This window comes from Aedes aegypti, chromosome 2 (assembly GCF_002204515.2).
Source record: "Aedes aegypti strain LVP_AGWG chromosome 2, AaegL5.0 Primary Assembly, whole genome shotgun sequence".
Classification (NCBI taxonomy): Eukaryota; Metazoa; Arthropoda; class Insecta; order Diptera; family Culicidae; genus Aedes; species Aedes aegypti.
The window spans coordinates 238,267,099-238,289,191 of NC_035108.1; the positions used below are offsets into that span (position 1 = coordinate 238,267,099).

Sequence of the window (22,093 nt, forward strand, 5' to 3'; positions counted from 1 at the left end):
ATTTTGAATTCTCTGCAGAGCTTTCTTCCTGGTATTACAACAGCTAGTCCATATTGGTACAGCATACAACATGGCTGGCCTGAAAATTTGTTTGAATATCAAAAGCTTGTTCTTAAGACAAAGTTTTGATTTTCTATTAATAAAGGGATAGAGACATTTTACATATTTGTTACATTTGGCTAGGATGCCCTCAATGTGATTTTTAAAAGTTAAATTTCTATCTAGCATGTGCTCAAGATACTTAACTTCCTCTGACCAATTTATTGGAATCCCTCTCATGGTGACAACATATCTACTTAAAGGTTTCAAATAAAGAGCTTTTGGTTTATGTGTGAATATTATAAGTTGAGTTTTGGAAGGCCTTTTTTAATGATATTGTTTTAAGACTATGACCTTTATTAGATAATTTGCCCATTATTGCGGTATTCCCTATTATTGCAGTCTTAAACCTTAGTTCAAAGACTTAAATTCTCATTATTATTCGAAAACTCTATTTTCTATGGATATAATTGATTATGGTGAAAGTTTCTCCCAAGCTAAACCAAATAAATGCTTTCAAAATTAAATGGTTTTGATCTCTGGGAGAATAGTTTTAAATAATTCATCACGAAGAACTTATATTTTTAATCGGTACCTCTATCTACGGAGAGAATATCATACGCGTGATTTTTTAATTTTAAACCCAAAACAAGTATTTGCAATAGGTATCATAGTTTATGATGGTAATAGTTACAATTTTTAATTTGATTTTATTGCATTGAACAAAAAATAAACAACGTGATCGTTGCGATGGTTATTATATGCAAGACAAGATCAGAGATTTGTTGAGGGGTCTATTTCATGAATTCAATTAGGTTATACAATTATTTATGAACTCTGTTTTATGTAACTGTAACAATTTCAACGTAAGTGAAACGTTTACACGTACTCCAGGGCTTTCTAGTATCGGCAAACACGATTGAAGCTTTATATTATTTGTCAAACATGAGCTCTAGTCTTATTTTCATTGCATGGACTATTTTCATAAACTTAGACCGATCCTATTTTTGTACTCCCTATGTTTATACATACATGCATTGATGACGGGGTTGATGGTTCTAAGGGCTACCACTTCTTATTAATAAGGAGAAGGTCACGGGTTCAATCCCAGACCCTTCTCTATCCTGATATAATGAACATATAATATACGATCTCTGCTAGAAAATTAAGTAAAATTTGCGTCGTGAAAATAAGTTTTTGAGAATTTCGTGGGAAGTCAATTTCGGGGAAATTGGTAGTATAGCTTTGTTGTTATCATTATGCTTTTATTTTTTAATATGGGATTTATGTTTATTGAGTGTACCTGAATATTATTGCTACGATGAAAAAATAAAACTTGAACATAATACACGTTGCTATGAGAGTTTAAAGTTTATGAAGAGACCGATATGCTTCAGCTGTACATCATACAAATTGACAATCACTGTTGTGCCTAGGTAGAAAATGCATTTATTTCATTATCACAGTGCACACACTTTACACGAAGTTGTTGAGTTTATTATCAATTCGTGCTTGCGTTTCTATGCATTAAGGTGTCCTCGTACAGATCATCCTCGGCGGATTACTCGAACCTGTCATTCAATCCGACGGCCATCCCGGAGCAAATTATTTCAATAAAGTATTTCGACACCCTTATTGTCAGCCGAACGAAAAAAAAAGAAGGGCCACCGGAAAAAAAAGATTTTGTTTTGTTAGTTTACAGCGATAATGACATGAACTGGTTTGAATTTAATTACGCTGACCCTTGTCTTTTCCTTTCTATTTCTTCCAGAATATGTGCCGGATAAACTTTACAACGTTAAGTTTGATTCTTGTTCTATGGTCAGGCAGCCTCATGTCGGAACCATCACAAAATGCTGACGGTAAGTAATTGTTTGGGAATGTGAAATGAAAAATGCCACCGTTCATACCTACAATTGATAAAGCAGTTTTTTATCTCCGATTATCATGCGTTTGGCCACCTTCAGGCTCTATGCGCAATAAATAGTGTGGGTTTTCCATCGCTGTAGTACAAAATACAATAAGGCTAAAAAATAAAAAATAAAATTAAAAGCCAATCAATAACATTATTTTCCAAACCAAACAATATATATAAATATATAAGGTAGTCTGCCATCACGTCAGGTAAAACGGCATGTTTCCTCCATCTCTGGGACTGCTCTTAGCGAGCAAATTAAAGGCTCTCCAATAAGACAAAACTAAAATTCGCTAATCTAAGCTGAGTTTAATTTCTTTATTAGCAACCTTTCAAACATAATATTCTTATATATTAGACAACATATTAGACATATTATTTGCCATAGCTATTTTGCCATAGCCATTATTTGCCATATTCATTTTTTTCACAGATGGTTTAAATTCACCTGCTTAGAAGATACAAATAAATGTTGGTAATAAACCTTCTTCTTCTTCTTGGCATTAATGTCCCCACTAGGACATAGCCGGCTACTCAGCGTAGTGTTCTTATGAGCACTTCCACAGTTATTAACTGAGAGCTTTCTTTGCCAAACTTGCCATTTTCGCATTCGTATATCGTGTGGCAGGTACGATGATACTCTATGCCCAGGGAAGTCAAGGAAATTTCCATTACGAAAAGATTCTGGACCGACCGGGATTCGAACCCAGACACCTTCAGCATGCTTTGCTTTATAGCCGCGGACTCTAACCACTCGGCTAAGGAAGGCCCCTGTTAATAAACCTCATTCAGGTTATTTATGGACGACCCAAATGACGTAGCATTTTATGGGGGAGGGGGCTTCTCGAATTTGTGACGATATGTGACGAGGGGGAGGGAGAGGTGCCAACTAGTGGACACCTCTCCCTCATTTTGAAACTACTACTTTGTTCTCCTATTCGTTAATAAGACATATAATTAACAATTTTAGTTTTATTCATATTTTCTGTTGAAGCTTGATTTCTTTAAAAAAAATAATAGAATAAACTCATTCAGGCAAATATCAAAATATAAATATATTTATTCAGTGAATTATGCGTTCAATGTTGCAAGAGATCTACACCAAATCAATTCAATAATCAATAGTTGATAGTAATGAGGACATCAAACTCGAATGTTATCGAAAATACCCTGTCATTCAATTTTCTAAACCACTCGGTATTTTAGGAAAAGACCATTTCTTTAATTTCATTGTTTCATTATGAGTTGGGTAAGAATATTTCAAAATCAGTGAAATAATGCTACGTCATTTATGGACGGCCCCAAAACATATAGATCATTCATCTTGGCCTTGGAAATAAAAAGCTTTTGGTTTATGTGGTAATGTTACAAGTTGAATAATGTAGTGATATTACAAATTGAATTACATGTTGAAAGCATTTGAGGAAAACTTCCGTTTTTTCAATTTTGAAGAATATTCAATTCATTTCGATATCTTCTGCAGATAACACACAGGCTTCGTCCGTTGGCTTTTGTCATTTGGATACAAAGATTTTTGACATCCTTGAGCTTAATTATGAAAATATTGGTCCCAGAATACTGCCTCGAAGAACACCAGCAACCAGCAAAGTATACTCTTAAAAAAATAGAAATTTACATTTGACGTAATTCATTTTACACTTAAACATTTTATGACACGACCAAATGAACAACACAATTTTACGTTTCTTTTGATTTAAAAACCATACTCGTGAAACGAAATTTGATTTCAAACACATTTAGATTGAGTATTACGTTCAACAATCTATCTGTCCAAAAACGTAAAACGATTCTGGGGACGGACCTGGTATAGTGGTTAGAACACACGCCTCTTACGCCGAGGACCTGGGATCGAATCCCATCCCCGAGATAGTCACAAAAAATAAGTGACGACTTCCTTCGGAAGGGAAGTAAAGCCGTTGGTCCCGAGATGAACTAGCCCAAGGCTAAAAATCTCGTTAATAAAGATAGAAAAAAAAATACATTGGGATTCCGTTTTTGGCAACAAAGTCGAAATTTTCAGTTGCCAAAAACGGAACCGTGCTAAAATCGGAATCCATTTTTTAACATCAAGAAAATCGTTTGAACGTTTTAACATCATTATTGTGGAACCAAATGATGGTCAGACTTTCTAATGGTCCACTTCGAAACAGATTTCCTTGGGATACGGCTATACTATGAAATTTTAGACCCGTCATATTAATTGCGATAAACGTTCCACACTCTTTTCATTGCTGAAGTATCTTCAATGAGTTTAATAAGCTTTATGTATACAAATAGGCCATGTAAAAGCAATAATCGCATAATTGACTTTTATTCAATAACTGGTCCATTCCTTAAAACAGAGTAAGAATAAAGAAATGCAATACATTTTATTGGAAACCTATTTCGAAAATAGTTCTACGTATTACAAAACAAAGACAATATTCGGTCATTTGAAAATTGCTTTTCACATGCATATAAGGCATCTTATATCAAATGATGACTACCTGCGCAGAAGAAAAATGCTACTGAATGCCAAACTGAGGCATTCCATACCAGATAATTTCCAATACTTACAACCTGAATGAGGTATGAATGAGCCCTGCATAAGATGTAGAATACCTCAAATAATATCTCGTGCATATTCTACAAACACCAAACTGATAATAGATCAGGTATTGCAATACTTAAATAATACATGATGGATTTTCATATAAAAGTGAAATTTCTCAATAGTAGTTTAATATCTCCAGCAGACCTCAATAGCTATCGAATACCAAAATGAAGTATTTTTAATCGTTTTAAATATATTTTTCCAACGCCATTATAACACCAACATGTGATATTGACAACTGAACAATACCTAATTATGATATGATATCAAAGTATGATATGCATTTATTATTGCGAGTTATTTGTTCCTCCTCGGATACAGTCAAAACGGTACACAGAAACAGCTGAAATCAATTGATATACACAAAAAAATATGATAAGCTTCCAATCAGCTTTTACATTTCCACACAAGTACACAATTTATACGCAAATAAGCTTCATATCACTTCAATTTGAAATTGGTTTTATTTGTGTTTTAGAAGTTGAGCTTGTATGTTAACTAACCATATGAATTCAACAGAAAGGATCCCGCTATGAAAGTCAAGGATAAGAATCTTCATATGTCCGTAAATAATCCACAGGAACCCGCTAGAACTCTGAAGAAGCTTGGTAGGAATCCACAGGATCTTGTGTAGGATTCAGATAGGAATTGACATCTACCCAAGAACTTGTCAAGAATTCAGAGGATATCGCTTAAAATATCTATCATCGAAAGTCCCTAAATTTTTATGTTTTTAACTAGTGGTCCCGGCAAACTTTGTCTTGCTATCAAGTAGGCTGCTGAAAAACGTCATGGACGTCTTATACAAAACAGGCAGTACAGTTCGCTCCCGTTTTTTCGCACTTTCCTGTGAACATCTGGAGTTTTTTATGGCTTTAGGACATTTCGTCGAATGACATTTGGTCGAATGACGTTTGGTCGAATGACATTTGGTCGAAAGTACATTTGGTCGAAAGGACATTTGGTCGAATGGACATTTGGTCGAATTGCTTTGGAACATTTATTTTAGTCGAATGACGTTTAGTTGAACGGAAATTTGGTTGAAATCTTATTTTCAAATAGTTTATTGAAAAATCATTCGGTAAAATTGAATATTGTTTTCTAAGAGTGGCAAAAATGGTAAGATAACGTATTCTTTTGAATGATCTGAATCATTAACTGTTGTTGAATAAAAAATGTAGTTCTATTTTTTAATTACATACATCTTTTTATTTGTCATTTGAAGTAACGCAAAAATCTAGGATTTCGATGATTATTCAAATGAAATTATAAGAAGTAGTTTTTTGTACATTGATTGAAATATTAAGTCACTAGAGCTTATTATTTTTATGAAAATATCATCATTCTTTGGAAAACTGCACAACAAGTTTTAATTTCATTACTCAACGATGTGAGCATAATGTTTTCATTATTTATTAATCATTTGAAATGTCATCGTTCTTCATAATAAACAGCTGATTTTCATCTGATAGAAGCATTCAGAGAGAGTGCTCGGGATCTTTCTTTCCGGGTCTTGCAGCTCACGGACGTGGGTAAGATTATTAAGGGAATTAAAGAATTAAAACGGGCGGAAAAATGTGCTTTGTTGAAAACCTTTATGGCGAAGTGAATGTTAAGTGTCTGTAATTCTGCTTATGGTAAATTAGTGATTTCCAGCTCAATAACATTTCTCAGGCAAATATATGGCTCTGCTGACAGTGTTGATGACCTCGTGTGAATAACAGTGTGTGCAGTAGAAGCTTTGAATTATTAAAAATGAAAATTGTGCTAATTCTATGTGTCGGGTAAGGGAAGACGAGTTAACTGAGGCGACATAAGTTAACTTGCTTCCATTTAAGGTGAAGATAAATCGAAGCCTAACTTTATATTTTCAAGAGCACCAATCTGGAGAACCGAACACCCGTTTGAGCTGAAAACTTAATCAATATTTTGGGAGAGCGTCCATCAAATTGAATAACAAAATTTGCTAATCGCATAGAGATTGTTGGTAAAATGGCTGATACTTTATCAATTTTTCAATCACTCTTGTATTAGCGATAAAATGCTACTCTTGACGATAGTTAGACTAAAAGTAAAGAGGCTTTAGGACATTTCGTCGAATGACATTTGGTCGAATGACGTTTGGTCGAATGACATTTGGTCGAAAGTACATTTGGTCGAAAGGACATTTAGTCGAATGGACATTTGGTCGAATTGCTTTGGAACATTTATTTTGATCGAATGACATTTAGTTGAACCGAAAATTGGTTGAAAGTTTATTTTCAAATGGTTTATTGAAAGATCATTTGATAAAATTTGATTATTGTTTTCTAAGGTTTGCAAAGTTGGTAGCATAACGTATTCCTTTGAATAATCTGTTCAACAATAAATAATCCAATATTTAGATGATTATTCAAAAGAACTTTTTAGAACGAGTTTTTTTTGTACATTGACTGAAATATTAAGCTCTAGTGAATTTATTATTCTTTGAAAATACCATCATTCTTTGAAAATTGCTCAACAAGTTATTCTATTATTCAACGATGTGAACATAATGTTTTTATTATTTATTATTCCTTTGAAATGTCATCGTTCTTCGTTATTAACTGCTGATCTTCATCTGATGGAAGCATTCGGAGAGAGTGTTCGGGATCTTTCTTTGATTTTCGGGTCTTGCAGCTTATGGACTTGGGTAAGATTTTGAATGCGGAAATCTTAATTAAAACGGCAGGAAAAATGTGCTTTAAGCAAAACCTTTATGGCGTTCTGAATGTTAGGTGTTGGTGACTCTACTTATGGCCAATTGGTTTATTGTGAATTCCAGCTTAATAACATTCCTCAAGCAAGTATAAAGCTTTGCTGACAGTGTTGATGACCTCGGGTAAATAACAGAGTTGGCAGTAGAACCTTTGAATTATTAAAAATGAAAATTATGCTAATTCTATGTATCGGGTAAAAAAACGAGTTGACTGAGGCGACAAAAGTTTGCTTGCTTTCATTGAGGATAAGCTTATCTAGAATCACAGAACATGTCTGAACGAAAAAGTAGCAAGAAACGTCAAAACGCAATAGGTTGATCAATATGTCGGGAAAGCGTCCATCAAATTGAAGAACTAAATTTTGCTAATCGCATAATAGATTGTTGGTAAAATGGCTGATACTTTCTCAACTATTCAATCACTCTTGTATTAGTGACAAAATGCTGCTCTCGACGATAGTCAGACTAAACGTAAAACTTTGTTTCCATACTATTTAGAATCGACGCCTATCCTTTCCACGAATTGTCCGTTCGACCACATTTCCTATGCTTTCTGTTGAATCTATGACATTTGGTCGAAAGACATTTGGTCGAATGACATTTAGTCGAATGACGTTTGGTCGAAAGTACATTTGGTCGAACGGACATTTCGTCGAATGGACATTTGGTCGAAAAGGTTTAGTTGCAACAGAAAGCATAGAATATTTCTAGAGTAGCATTTTGGCGCTAATACAAGAGTGATTGAATAACCGTATCAGCTATTTTACCAACAATCTCTATGCGATTAGTAACATTTTTTATTCAATTTGATGGACGCTCTTCCAACATATTGATCAAGCTCTTGGGTTTTTAATGATTCATGTTGCTTTTTTGTTCAGGCATGTTCTGCGATTCGAGATTAGCTGATCCTAATGGAAGCAAGCCGACTTTTGTCTCCTCAGTCAACTATTATTCACTTACCCGATACATAGAATTAGCCCTTTTTCTCATTTTTAATAAAACATACCTTCTACAGCAAACTCTGTTTTTTACCCGAGGTCATCAATACTGCCAGCACAGCCATATATTTACTTGAGGAAAGTTATTAAGCTGCAAGTCACAATAAGCCAATTGGCCATAAGGAGAGTTACCGACACCTAGCATTTACTTCGTCATAAAGGTTTTCCTTAAAGCATTTTTTTCCTGGCGTTTTAATCTTGATTTCCGCATTCAAAAATCTTACCCACGTCCGTAAGCTGCAAAACCCGGAACTCAAAGAAAGATCCCGAGCACTCTCTCTTAATTATTCCATCAAATGAAGATCAATAGTTCATTATTAAGAACGTTGGCATTTCAAAAGAATAATAATGAAAACATTATGTTCACATCGTTGAGTAATAATATAAAAGCTTGAAGAATGATGATATTTTCAAAGAATAATAAATTCACTAGAGCTAAATATTTCAGTCAATGTACCTAAAAACTGCTTCCTAAAAGTTCAAGTTCAGTTGAATAATAAACGAAATCCTAGATTTTGGCATAATGATCAAATGATTTTTCAATAAACCATTTAAAAATAAGCTTTCAACCAAATTTCCGTTTAACTAAACGTCATTCGACCAAAATAAATGTTCCAAAGCAATTCGACCAAATGTCCATTCGACCAAATGTCCTTTCGACCAAATGTACTTTCGACCAAATGTCATTCGACCAAACGTCATTCGACCAAATGTCATTCGACGAAATGTCTTAAAGCCCTTTCTGTTGTATCTAAATCTTTTCGACCAAATGTCCATTCGACGAAATGTCCGTTCGACCAAATGTACTTTCGACCAAATGTCATTCGACTAAACGTCATTCGACCAAATGTCTTTCGACCAAATGTCATAGATTCGTCTTTGAATCTATGACATTTGGTCGAAAGACATTTGGTCGAATGACATTTAGTCGAATGACGTTTGGTCGAAAGTACATTTGGTCGAACGGACATTTCGTCGAATGGACATTTGGTCGAAAAGGTTTAGTTGCAACAGAAAGCATATGATATTTGGTCGAACCGGCATTTCGTGAAGAGGATAGTAGTCGAATCTGAATAGTATGGAAATAAAGTTTTATGTTTAGTCTGACTATCGTCGAGAGTAGCATTTTGTCGCTTATACAAGAATTATTGAAAAATTGATAACTTATCAGCCATTGTACCAACAATCTATATGCGATTAGCAATGTTTTGTTATTCAATTAGCACAATTTTTATTTTTAATAATTCAATGCTTTTGCCGCACACCTGTTATTCACCCGAGGTTATCAACTCTGTCAGCAAAGCTATATATTTGCCTGAGAAATGTTATTGAGCTGGAATTCCCAATAAGCTAATTTACTATCAGCAGAATTACAGACACCTAACATTGACTTCACCATAAAGGGTTTCCACAAAGCAAATTATGCCGCCCGTTTTAATTCTGATTTCCGCATTCAAAAGTCTTACCCACGTCCGTAAGCTGCAAGACCCGGAATGCAAAGAAAGATCCCGAGCACTCTTTCCGAATACTTCCATCAGATGAACATCAACAATTCATTACGAAGAACGATGGTATTTCAAAGGAATAATAAATAAAGAAAACATTATGCTCACATCGTTGAGTAATAAAATAAAAACTGGTTGAGCAATTTTTCAAAGAATGATGACATTTTCAAAGAATAATATATTCTCTAGAGCTTAGTATTTCAGTCAATGTACAAAAAAAAACTACTTCTAAAACTTCATTTGAATAATCATCGAAATCCTAGATTAAAATATGTATGAAATTTAAACATATAACTACATAAAATGTCCCATTTTTTTGTTCAACAACAGTTAATAATTGAGATCTTACAAAAAAATACGTTTTCTTACCAACTTTGCAGCACTAAGAAAACAATATTCAATTTTACCAAATGATCTTTCAATAAACTATTTGAAAATAATATTTCAACCAAATTTGCGTTCAACTAAACGTCGTTTGACCAAAGTATATGTTCCAAAGTAATTCGACCAAATGTCCATTCGACCAAATGTCCTTTCGACCAAATGTACTTTCGACCAAATGTCATTCGACCAAACGTCATTCGACCAAATGTCATTCGACGAAATGTCCTAAAGCCGTGTCTTTCGACCAAATGTCATAGATTCGTTTTTACACACACACACGTCGGAACACTTCAGGATCATATCTATATGATAAATATCAAAATCCGATAGCCCATTCTCAAGTCATTTCGTGACATACAAACACCACTTTATTTTTATTTATATAGATAGATAGATAGATAGATAGATAGATAGATAATAGTTCTCATTTCTTCCAAATCAGTCCCCAAGAAACGTTCCCTAGATTGAGAGCGCTTTATAAATCTTGAGTAATTTGACCTACAATTGAACTAGTAAGTCCCGGATTAAAACAGTGTGGGCTTTCAAACTGTGTAGCAAATTTTAGAGCTTTTATTTTTCAAAGCCGGAGTTGGATTCCGATGCTTTTAAAATAGTTTGATAATTGCCACATAATTTTCATAAAAGGATCGTAAGTACATTGTGAATGCCTTCTCCCTTCGTTTTTAAGACAGATCAAGATTAATCGTCTACAATAAAAGATTTGAATTTTACTTCACATGTTGATATGACAATACCAGCATTCTCAATATCAAATTACGTTTGAAAAAAAAATTACCGTGAAGATTGATATCGATGTATTTTATATATATACAGCCATACCATGAAAAACCGATCTAGTGGGTCACCGAATTCCGTGAAAATTTGCTATTTTGTTCCTTATCCGAAATAAGGATACAGGTATTTTTGGATTTTTTGATTGGGGTGACCATTTCCGAAATAGGGTGACCAGAAAAATCGCGATTTTGCAAAATTTTATTTTTATAAAAATCATAACTTTTGAACCGTTTGACCGATTTTTAATCTTTTTGAATGAAATGAAGGCTAAAGATTTTGGCTTTTCAGGAAAAATATAAAATTGCACAAAAAGTGTGTTTTTTACAAGAAAAAACCCAATAGTTTCCGTTTTTTCGTATTTTGAAGGCCTCGGGACCAAAGGGGCTATTGCTGTTCTCATTTTTTCTTGAAAGTTCAGAAAATTTTACGTTTATTGACAAATTTCCAGCGATGTATGTTTTTTAGTTTTTGATATATATTTTTTTGAAAATAAAAAATCAGTCATTTTTCATCGGCACACACTGTAGATCTCAGCGCATTAGATTTTTAATGTTTAAAAAAATCATAACTTTTGAACAGCTCAACGGATTTCCAATTTTTTTATGGAATGAAAGCTTAAGATTTCAACTTTTCAGGAAAAATAAGAAAAAATAGAAATCTTTGAAAAAATGTTTTGTTTACATTAAAATATATGAAAGTTTCTGAAAAAAACTAGAAAATTTTATATTTTTTCACGTTTAAACATATTTTCATAAGATTTTTCAATTTTGTATGAAAAGTTGAAATTTTAGGCTTTCATTCCATAAAAAAAGATTGGAAATTGGTTAAGCTGTTCAAAAGTTATGATTTTTTTTTAAATAAAAAATCTAATGCGCTGAGACCTACAGTGTGTGCCGATGAAAAATGACTGATTTTTTATTTTCAAAAAAATATATCTCAAAAACTAAAAAACATACATCGCTGAAAATTTGACAGTGGACTTAAAGTTTTCTGAACTTTCAAGAAAAAAATAGAACAGCAATAGCCCCTTTGGTCCCGAGGCCTTCAAAACACAAAAAAACCGAAACTATTGACTTTTTGTGAAATTTTATATTTTTCCTGAAAATTCAAAATCTTCAGCCTTCTTCTCGTCCAAAAAGATTGAAAATCGGTCGAACGGTTCAAAAGTTATAATTTTTTTAAAAATAAAAATTTTGCAAAAATCGCGAATTTTTAGGTCACCCTATTTCGGAAATGGTCACCCTAATCAAAAAATCCAAAAATACGTGTATCCTTATTTCGGATAAGGAACAAAATAGCAAATTTTCACGGAATTCGGTGACCCACTAGATCGGTTTTCATGGAATGCCTGTATATATATATATATATTCCCGTCAGCTCTTAAATAATTGAAAATGGAGATTTCATGAGAAATTTTGAAATATAACAGGGACATGATCAGAGTCAAAGTCAGCGTGAGTAACCAGTTGACTACAGAACTGAATAGAGTCAGTTAAGACCAAATCAATCGTATAAGTTTCTAGAAAAGGAACATTAAGTAGGGCTATCAGGGCATTAAATTGCGAAATATCTTGAAGAGCACGCGTTAGAAAAACTACCATTGAAATTGCTTTGAGAATTGTTACACAAGCAATGTTTTGTATTAAAGTCTCCAATGATCAATGATCCAGTACACACGCCGAGGACCTGGGATCGATTCCCATCCCCAACATATACACGCTTAAAAAAGAGTTCTGGAAAACGTGAACTGTCAAAAATACACCATGAACTACTATCATGTTTACGCATAAACATGATCTAGTTCACGGTGTATTTTTGCTTGTTGACGAGTTCACGTCTGCTGTTCACGGATACGAGAACGGATTTTTTTCTGTGTAGTCACTTATGACGTTAAGTTATAGTGACGACTTCCTTCGGAAGGGAAGAAAAGCCGTTGGTCCCGAGATGAACTAGCCCAGAGCTAAAAATCTCGTTAATAAGGGCAGAAAAAAATGATTCAGTGATCTAGTGGGCCTTCTTTAGCCGAGTGGTTAGAGTCCTCGGCTACAAAGCAAAGCCATGCTGAAAATGTTTAGGTTCGGTTCCCGGTCGGTCCAGGATCTTTTCGTAAGGGAAATTTCCTTGTCTTCCCTGGGCACAAAGGAATTTACTAATTTAACGAACACCATTATGGCAGTTTTTTTCAGCATCATGTTTAATAATATTTTAATAATTTCCATGGCCAACCTTTGTTCAGGCGTTGTTCACACAAATTTGGAAAAACTTTAGCATTTCCCCCCTCGGAGCGTGACGTAATTTGTACATGACCCCTAAGCTACTGAACAACTTTGCCGAAGACTTCATCATTCATCATGGACAGGCTCCTGAGATAGACGGGGTTGGTGGTCTGATGGCTACCGCTTCTGCTTCATATGCAGAAGGTCATGGGTTCAATCCCAGGCCCGTCCCTTTCCTCGTAATTTGTAGTTGTATATCTCTCACTTGCTTCTATCTTCCATTCTAAATATATCACACTCAAACTATTCGTTCATAGCAAACGCTAGAACCAGAGACGGACAAGAAACCGTTTCCCTAACGCTTCCTACTTCCACGCGCACGCCTTTCTTACGCCTGATACATAGGCAGTCTGCTAACCACAAAAGCAAACCTCTCTGCCATGCCTTTCCCCCAATCCATACACTCCCGCATGAACTGGCGTGGATGCAGTGGAATATACGATCTACGTGGGAGCCAGTTCAATGCATCATCAATTCCTCCCCCTTCCCCTCATTGGTCTGCATTCTGACGTGGCAGGCGCCATTATAGCCTAAAAATAGAAGATCACCAGCACTTATACACTGAGGATGCCTGTTAGTCCCAAGCAGTCATTCGGTTGGTTCCTTGTGTAAGTGCAGCTGATCTGGCGATACTGGAGTAGCATCCACGGGCGGCCAATCAAGCTCAAGCTCAAGCTCAAGCTCATCATGGACGGGCTCCTGAGATATCAGCAAGAAATAAGTAAAAGTTTTCATGCTCACTAGCGGTCAAAATTCGAATTAAATAAAATACTATCAGAGAGCGACCCATCTCCAGAACAATTTTACTGAAAACCCCAAGTTTCGAAATTTTCTGGATTTTGAGATATACCCATTTCAGATTGCGGTCTACTCGAACCCTATACCCTATAGTGCGTTCATTATTATGTGACTTCTATGTACATATGTTAAATTTATCGTATTGTAAAAGGCCATATTGCAAACCTTAACTGTCGAGTATTGATCCTAAGAAGATTCTTGAGTAATACATTTTGGTTGGGCGTTGATAAGTATCGTAAAACGGGGTAACTTTGATAGAAAACTTGAATATTTATGCATTCTGTTTCAAAGAATTACAATTCATATTTTTTAAACAAGTACTGACATCCTAGCTATCGATTGCAGTTGATAGATTGCCAAAAGATTTATTCTGAATGGATATATTATTTTTCATATAATCAAAAGTCGGTTTTCCTTTTTGGGGTAATGAATGAAGTATGAATCAAACAAAATTGAATGAATTACGGAACATTTATAGGGCGTTGCATATCTGTAGGCGTTTAACGCTATATGGAAATTTCTGACTTAGATTACAAAAATGGTTCCAGTTTGTAAAAATGGTTTTCGCTAAGAGATTTGAGACCGAATTCATGTTTTACTATAAATAGGCTGTCAAAGATAAGTGACGAACTCATTATGACTTCATCAAATAGTGATCGCTGAACAGATTGTTTTAAAGCGTTGCAAAAATGCTAAAACCTTATAAATTTCTAATATTTGCATATAAATCCTCAAATGCACTTGATTTCAACGAAAATAGCTTTGACATGAAGTGTCATACTAATACGCTAATACTCTTTACTTTTGCATTCGTTTTGCTTAACTGATTGACGTTATTTCGTTTAATATGTTGTGGGTCTCGCACTATAAAAGTTACCTGCATTATCAAAGTTACCCCGTTTTACGGTATCTCTGTTGCACAATGATAGCAGATAAATCACAACTGTTGTACAAAGTACAAAATCGTGACAGCCCAAACCCAAGGTGACGCGTCTCTGTGCATTCAGGTCAACTTTTTTGGTCGAACTTTGTTATTGTTATTGTTATTTTATTTATCACATTTTACATTTCATTTATCGGCTTTTCAGGCTTTCAGATTTACCTGCTTGCAAGCGTAAATTATCCGTAATAAATATTGTCTTGCTTCCTGCATGATAAAAATTTTGGTGCAATATTAAACTTAGATGCAGAGTTGATTCACATAAAACTGAATACCGATTACTGATCTTTTGGAAATGTAGGGCAAAAGGACCAACAAGATTTATTTCAAAAGAGAAAGCAAGTAAAGGAGCTGGTTGAAATATAATCGTAAAGTTTCCAAAACTGGTCCACTACCGAAATGATTCCCTACACTTCTTCCATCTTCTGCTCGAAGATACAAACCAAAGTAAAGCGAAAATTGAATCCCAACTGATAACTATCACGTGTTGCAGTTTCGTTGACCACCCATTCACCACCCGCCAAGCTTGAAAGCACGTGATAACAGCTTCAATCGCGTCAGGTGCTGCCGACAACAACAGTGTTCGTTCAGCTTTGTCATCCTTTTTAAGGTGAAGATGAATCGAAGCCAAAGTTCAAATTTTCAAGAGCACGGATCTGGAGAACCAAACATCCGTTTGAGCTGAAAACCTAATCGATTGGTAACCCACCAGCCAATCAGACCAATCGATTAAGTTTTCAGCTTGAACGAATGTTCGGTTCTCCAGATCCGTGCTCTTGAAAATTTGAACTTTGGCTTCAATTCATCTTCACCTTAAAGAAAAGGTGGCTCCCAAAGACAATGAATGGTCCCTATCTAAATGTGTAAACTGGTTTACGATGCCGAAAATTGATTGCATTTCATGAGTGTAATAAAAGCTAGGCCTTTCATTCGATTCGATGATTGATTTACACTGAAAGGTTGTTCCCAAAAGAAACAATACAGCCCACCTTACTTACCGGCCAACCATCGATACTTTCTACTGATATTGGCTTTTAAAACATGAGAATGACACAACAAAGTTCATGCGGTGATACGGAAAAGTTTGTTGAATGGAGAAAAACGTGCTGTTCAGCTCTCTTACAAAATCCTTCCACGCTGTTGCTTTGCAGTCCCCCATCTCGGAAGTCAAACAATGAAAGATACATAAATGATAAACGGTATACCAAACACCTGCGGGGACATATCCACATCCGACATACATTTACCGCTAACACCTACAGAAGTAAAATTAAATATCACTTACATTCCAACGCCAGGTCATGCAGTTTGTGGGAATTTTGTGTTTAATTACTCATCCTGAGCGTGGTCGGAATATATTTTCCGAAATAAAAATGTAGAAAAAGGAAATAATTTTGAACTTTCTTCACCTGACTCCAATTACAGGCTCCATAAAAGGTTTGTACGAATACCTGCTTCAACGAGAGTATGCAGCTCCAGTTTCATACGCGGATCACCAAATAAAACGAAAGGCAGTCCGCTCGCCATCCCTGCGGTTACGATTCGGGCGGCGGAGTGATCCATCGGTGCCGGTGGAGCCTGAGGTAAGAAACAAATTAAACAAATGAATACTTATCCTCAATTTCTTTCAGTTGTAAATCGAGTACGATTCAGGGCATTTTCAAGCATATTTCGGGCTGAACAAATAATTTCTGGGATCTTAAACTGGTAATATTTTGCATTGAACTTCTCGCATCGCACCAAAAACTCTGTTTCCTCGAATACCCATTTCCCCAGAAAGTTTTTGGTACACATTATTTTCATTGATATATACGTTTTGGGCTTTATAAAGCGCACTTGGATTTGTTTTTCGCGCCGCCGGATAGAAAGTTTTGTTTCATATTAGCGTTTTGCTGGGTAGCTTTTTGTCGGACAGTAGATGATGGAGAATCATCTGGTGAGCTCGTTTCATAGTTCTGTTTCGAATGTGTCAAATATGATAGTTCTTATTATTACAGTGAAGGGGACAATGCTTTCATGTGTTCACTCAACAAACAGTGAGTAGACATAAGACATAAACTTATTCAAAGTTTTTCATTATGTTTAAATGCAAAATTCCTCAGAGTAAAGTAGGGCAAGCTTAATTCAAAACAAATTTTATAAATGTCATAGTACCGTCAATCTACAATTCACCGTGGATTAAAAAAAAATCTGCACTTCAAAAAATAATATTTTTTTTTAAATAATTTCAAGTGAACTTAAATACCACTACGAAGCGTGCAATTATACCATAATTCAGGGAAAAATATGAAACTAGTGATGCGTAACAGAAAATACCCAAAAATTATGTTTTAAAATGACATGTTAAGGTCGCCTCTTACCGTTCTATGTCACCATTTACCGTACACGCTAGTGCACCATTCACCGAGTACCGTAATTCGGGGTGTAGTTGATCAGTGGGGAGAAGTTGATCATTCATGTACCCACATGTATAAACTGTCAAGAGAGCTATGATTCGATTTCGATTAGCACAATTTCTGTGACGTCGTATTACCTAATGGCTGCTCTTGATGTTCCTAAGTTCGGTTTGACATTCAAGATAATTATACCGTGGAAAAACAGATTTTTTATGAAATGTTTGATGAACTGTTGAAGGGTTCTTCTCCAAACAATCGACTAATGATAAGGCTATATAAAGATACCACTTGAATAAACTGTTTCATACATTCCAGATATGTTCTGTGAATCCAGTTTTGAGTTTGCACTGTGGATAAACAATCATTTTCTGAGTAAAAACCGTATTTTTTGTGCGCGTGTTGCTAATTTTAAAGAAAATTGCATACCTTTAGGCGTTTAATGTGGTGTGTTCTGTAATTTACAACATTCAAATTTAAAATTGACGGATATATCATTAAGTTGTAAGATTTTTGAGAATTGATCCAGATTCAGTGACCCCAAATTTAGTGAATAGCATATCTTTTTATTTTAGGAAACTTATCGCAATAATTCATCAACTTCACCCCGAAATCAAAAGCTCCACTTTTTGATTTTTAAAATATATTTTTGTTATTAAATGAACATTTCGTCGAAATTTTGTTTGTTTAATTATCTATCTAATCCAACCAGTACATGTTTTAAAAATATATGGATAATAATACATGCATTCTAATAGGAGTCACAGAACAGAATCGCTCGAAAATGATCAACTTCACCCCACTTTACGGTATGTAGTTTTCGTCATGACACAATTTCGTATCTTGAAGAAATGTTGTTGATTGAGCAACTATGTTTCTAGTAGTGTGCGCACCCATTTTTAAGGCTTTTTAAATCTAAATCTATCTTCTATGTAAATAAAAATGGAGTGGCGTTTGTATGTCACGAAATAACATGAGAAAGGCTGCACGGATTGGCGTCAGTTTTTCACTGTCGCACTCGACAAGGGATGCGACGTGATCATGTGGAGAAAAAGTTTGAGAAAGCCTCCGGAATAATCGGGAAAACGGGAGACGACTACTGTGTCATTTTGTATGGGGGATTACATGACGTTTTACAACAGCCTACTTGATGGCAAGACGAAGTTTGCCGGGACCACTAGTTTACTATAAAAGCCATAAATTTATTATTATATTAAAGCCAAATCATTTTTTTTTTTCATTAGAATCATTTTAGGAGGTTTCACTGTATTGTCCAAACCATTTCATATTCGCTCAAAAACAAAATATGAAGTAGTTAAATCACGACATACAAAAAATCCAATAATGTCATGCATTTTACACCAATGCACGGTAATAGGAACCATACATATTGAAAAGGGTCCATTCACCGTGCATTTGTGTTTCCACTGAAACACAATAAAAAAAATCTAATTTGTATAAAATCTTATGGCTCATACGATGAAATACATCTTACTAGCAGTATCTGTAGTGCAAATCAATCCAACTTTGATTTCTTTTGACGCAATTCGGCTCTTGCGTGGGATAACCCAAATTTGGGTTAACTGTCATTAGGTTGTTTTCATATGACAGCGGCAAAAAAAAAACAACTCAGTGCAAAAAAAATCTACCCAGCGTTAGCTTTCGAAGTCTCCGTGATGGGTTAAAACAACTTAACGTTAGGTAAACTCGAAAGAACCCAAATTTGGCTTATTCCATTGAACTTCGACGCTGGGTCGGTGCGTCTGTCTCTGTTTTTGACAACATTACTGTTGCGAGAAAGGCAAAACAACCCAACCGTGGGTAGAAACTAAATGCAGTATATCCAAATTTGCGTAAAAAGAACTTATTGTTTGGGTAATCTGATTTCCCCGTGTGTGAATTTTTGGAGTTTCTACCAAGGGACCGTCCGAAAATGGCGTAGCATTTTAGGGGGAGGGAGAAGTCTACGATTTTGCGACGAACCATGTATTGAGCTCTCGCCGAGCGGTGTCACGAACACATGCGCAAATTTGCTGGTTGAAAATACTGCCGTATGATTTTGCTGGGAACAGTTGATCTTTGTTTATATTTTCCACCAGCAATTTTTAAGTAGTGTTGGTGACATGTACCGTGTATGTACACGAGCTCAGAAACCAGGTATGGGAAAATATGCTGCCATCTCATTATTAAACAGAATTCACATGATTTTTACAATATAAAGAAAGTTTTTCGAAATGCGTTGTATGAAATATTCTGTAGGAATCTGAATATGTGCACGGTGAATGGAGGCCGCACGGCGACTAGCGACTTAACAGTAGTTTGAATGCTATTCAAGTTAGATACTTTCACTCCAAATATTATATAAGTCTATAATAAATATAAATATTGAGATTTGAAAAAGTTATGGCTAATTGTTGATTTTGGATGTGAAAATTGTAATTTTCGATCGAACTTCGATTGTATGGAACAACAATATGATATTTTTTTCGAACCACAGAACAATCAATATGATTTTTTTTTTCGATTTTTTATGTTCGGGCGTTCCTAGGCCTCTCTCTCATAAGTATGCTTTGAGGTGTAAAAGTTCAAGTGGGGCAAGAGTTACTTTTCAAGATATCTAGTTCAATTCAAAGCAAAACTCACAAATGTCATGCTGGTTCGAATGATATTTGTCGTGAAAATTGTAATTTTTGGACGAACTTCCATTGCATGAAACCAAATAAAAATACAGTCTTCTTCGATTTTTTATGTGAGGGTGTTCCAAGGCCTATCATAAGGATGCTTTGTAGTATATTACTTTTTGTATAAATGCTTGGAAACCATATTTAGCCCATAGTGGGGCAAAAGTTCGACCCATATATAATCTCTCGGAAAAAAATGCAAATTACCTAAATTCACATATTACTTTAAAGTTTAGCGAAATTTGAGCTGTTGCCTCACACTAGATTCAAACACTTTTTCATGGAAGCTCCCTCGGGGTCATTCAAAACTTTTGTTTCCGCAAAAAATAAAACTTTCCACAAAAAATAATGGTCAGAAAATTTCAAATTAGTTTGCTATTCCAAAGAAAAGTTACATAAATTTGAATTTTGAAATGGGTCGAAAAAGATCCAAAGTCTTAGGAGACGGACCTGGTGTAGGGGTTATAATTTTTTTAATTATTTATTTAGTTTTACATCAATTAGCTTGATAAAACATCGTCAACAATATTTCGCCAATTCACTCGGTTCAGGGCCGCCTCACGCCTTCTTGTTCCGACCGGATTCGTGGCGAACACCATCTTTACAGGGTTGTTGTCCGGCATTCTTGCAACATGCCCTGCCCAGCTTTAGCCACCTTCAGGATACTGGGTTCGCCATAGAGTTGGGTGAGCTCGTGATTTATTCTTCGCCGCCATACGCCGTTCTCCTGCACGCCGCCGAAGATCGTCCTTAGCACTCGGCGTTCGCAAACCTCAAGAGCTTGCAAGTCCTCCTAGAGCATAGTCCACGTCTCATGCCCGTAGAGGACTACCGGTCTTATGAGCGTTTTGTACATCGTGCATGGGTGCGGGGGTGAATCTTACTTGACCGTAGGTTCTTCTGGAGCCCATAGTAGGCATGACTTCCACTGATGATGCGCCTTCGTATTTCCCGACTAACATTGTTGTCAGCCGTCAACAAGGATCCGAGGTAGACGAACTTGTCCACCACCTCGGAGGTATGCCCGTCTATCGTGACACTGCTTCCTAGGCGGGCCCTGTCGCGCTCAGTTCTGCCAACCAGCATGTACTTTGTTTTCGACGCATTCACCATTAGCCCGACTCTTGTTGCTTCGCGTTTAAGGCGGGTGAACAAATCTGCCACCGTTTCAAATTTTCTCCCAATGTCCATGTCTATGTCCTTGTCGTCCACGATGCAAACAAATTGTCCGGTTCTCGTGAAAATCGTGCCTCGACTGTTAAGTCCGGCTCTCCGCATGACACCTTCTAGCGCATTATTAAACAACAGGCACAAAAGTCCGTCGCCCTGTCGTAGCCCCCGCCGAGATTCGAACGAACTGGAATGTTCGACCGAGATCTTCACGCGTTTTTGCACACCGTCCATCGTTGCTCTGATCAATCTTGTGAGCCTCCCGGGAAAACTGTTCTCGTCCATTATCATCCATAGCTCTACACGTATTGACTGTCGTATGCCGCCTTGAAATCGATGAACAAATGGTGCGTAGGGACCTGGTACTCACGGCATTTCTGGAGGATTTGCCGCACGGAAAAGATCTGGTCCGTTGTCGAGCGGCCGTCGATAAAACCTGCTTGATAACTTCCCACGAACTCGTTTGCTATAGGTGATAGACGACGGAAGAGAATCTGGGATAGCACTTTATAGGCGGCGTTTAGGATAGTGATTGCACGATAATTTTACCACTCCAATTTGTCGCTCTTATAGTAAATAGGGGATTTAACGCCTTGCTTCCACTCCTCCAGTAGCTGTTCCGTTTCCCAGATTCTGACTATCAGCCGATGCAGACAAGCGGCCAACCTGTCCTGGCCCATCTTGATGAGTTCGGCTCCGATACCATCCTTACCAGCAGCTTTATTGTTCTTGAGCTGTTGAATGGCATCCTTAACTTCCCCCATCGTGGGAGCTACTTAGTTTCCACAGTCCGCTGTGCTGATGTAGCCATCTCAGTGTTTGGATTTCGATCAGAATAAGCCGATCAA

General features: G+C 36.1%; 1 protein-coding gene across 2 annotated transcripts in view; it reads left to right on the forward strand.

The window, feature by feature from the left end:
- The window catches only part of LOC5580248 (short neuropeptide F), a 170,505-nt gene that overhangs the window by 102,054 nt on the left and 46,358 nt on the right, over positions 1-22,093 (forward strand). For both annotated transcript variants that reach the window (XM_021844523.1, XM_021844522.1), the window contains 2 exons: positions 1,811-1,901; positions 16,427-16,584. In XM_021844523.1, the coding sequence (XP_021700215.1) occupies positions 1,814-1,901; positions 16,427-16,584 (246 nt within the window). In that variant the 5' untranslated portion in view covers positions 1,811-1,813. The remainder of the gene's footprint in view (positions 1-1,810; positions 1,902-16,426; positions 16,585-22,093) is intronic.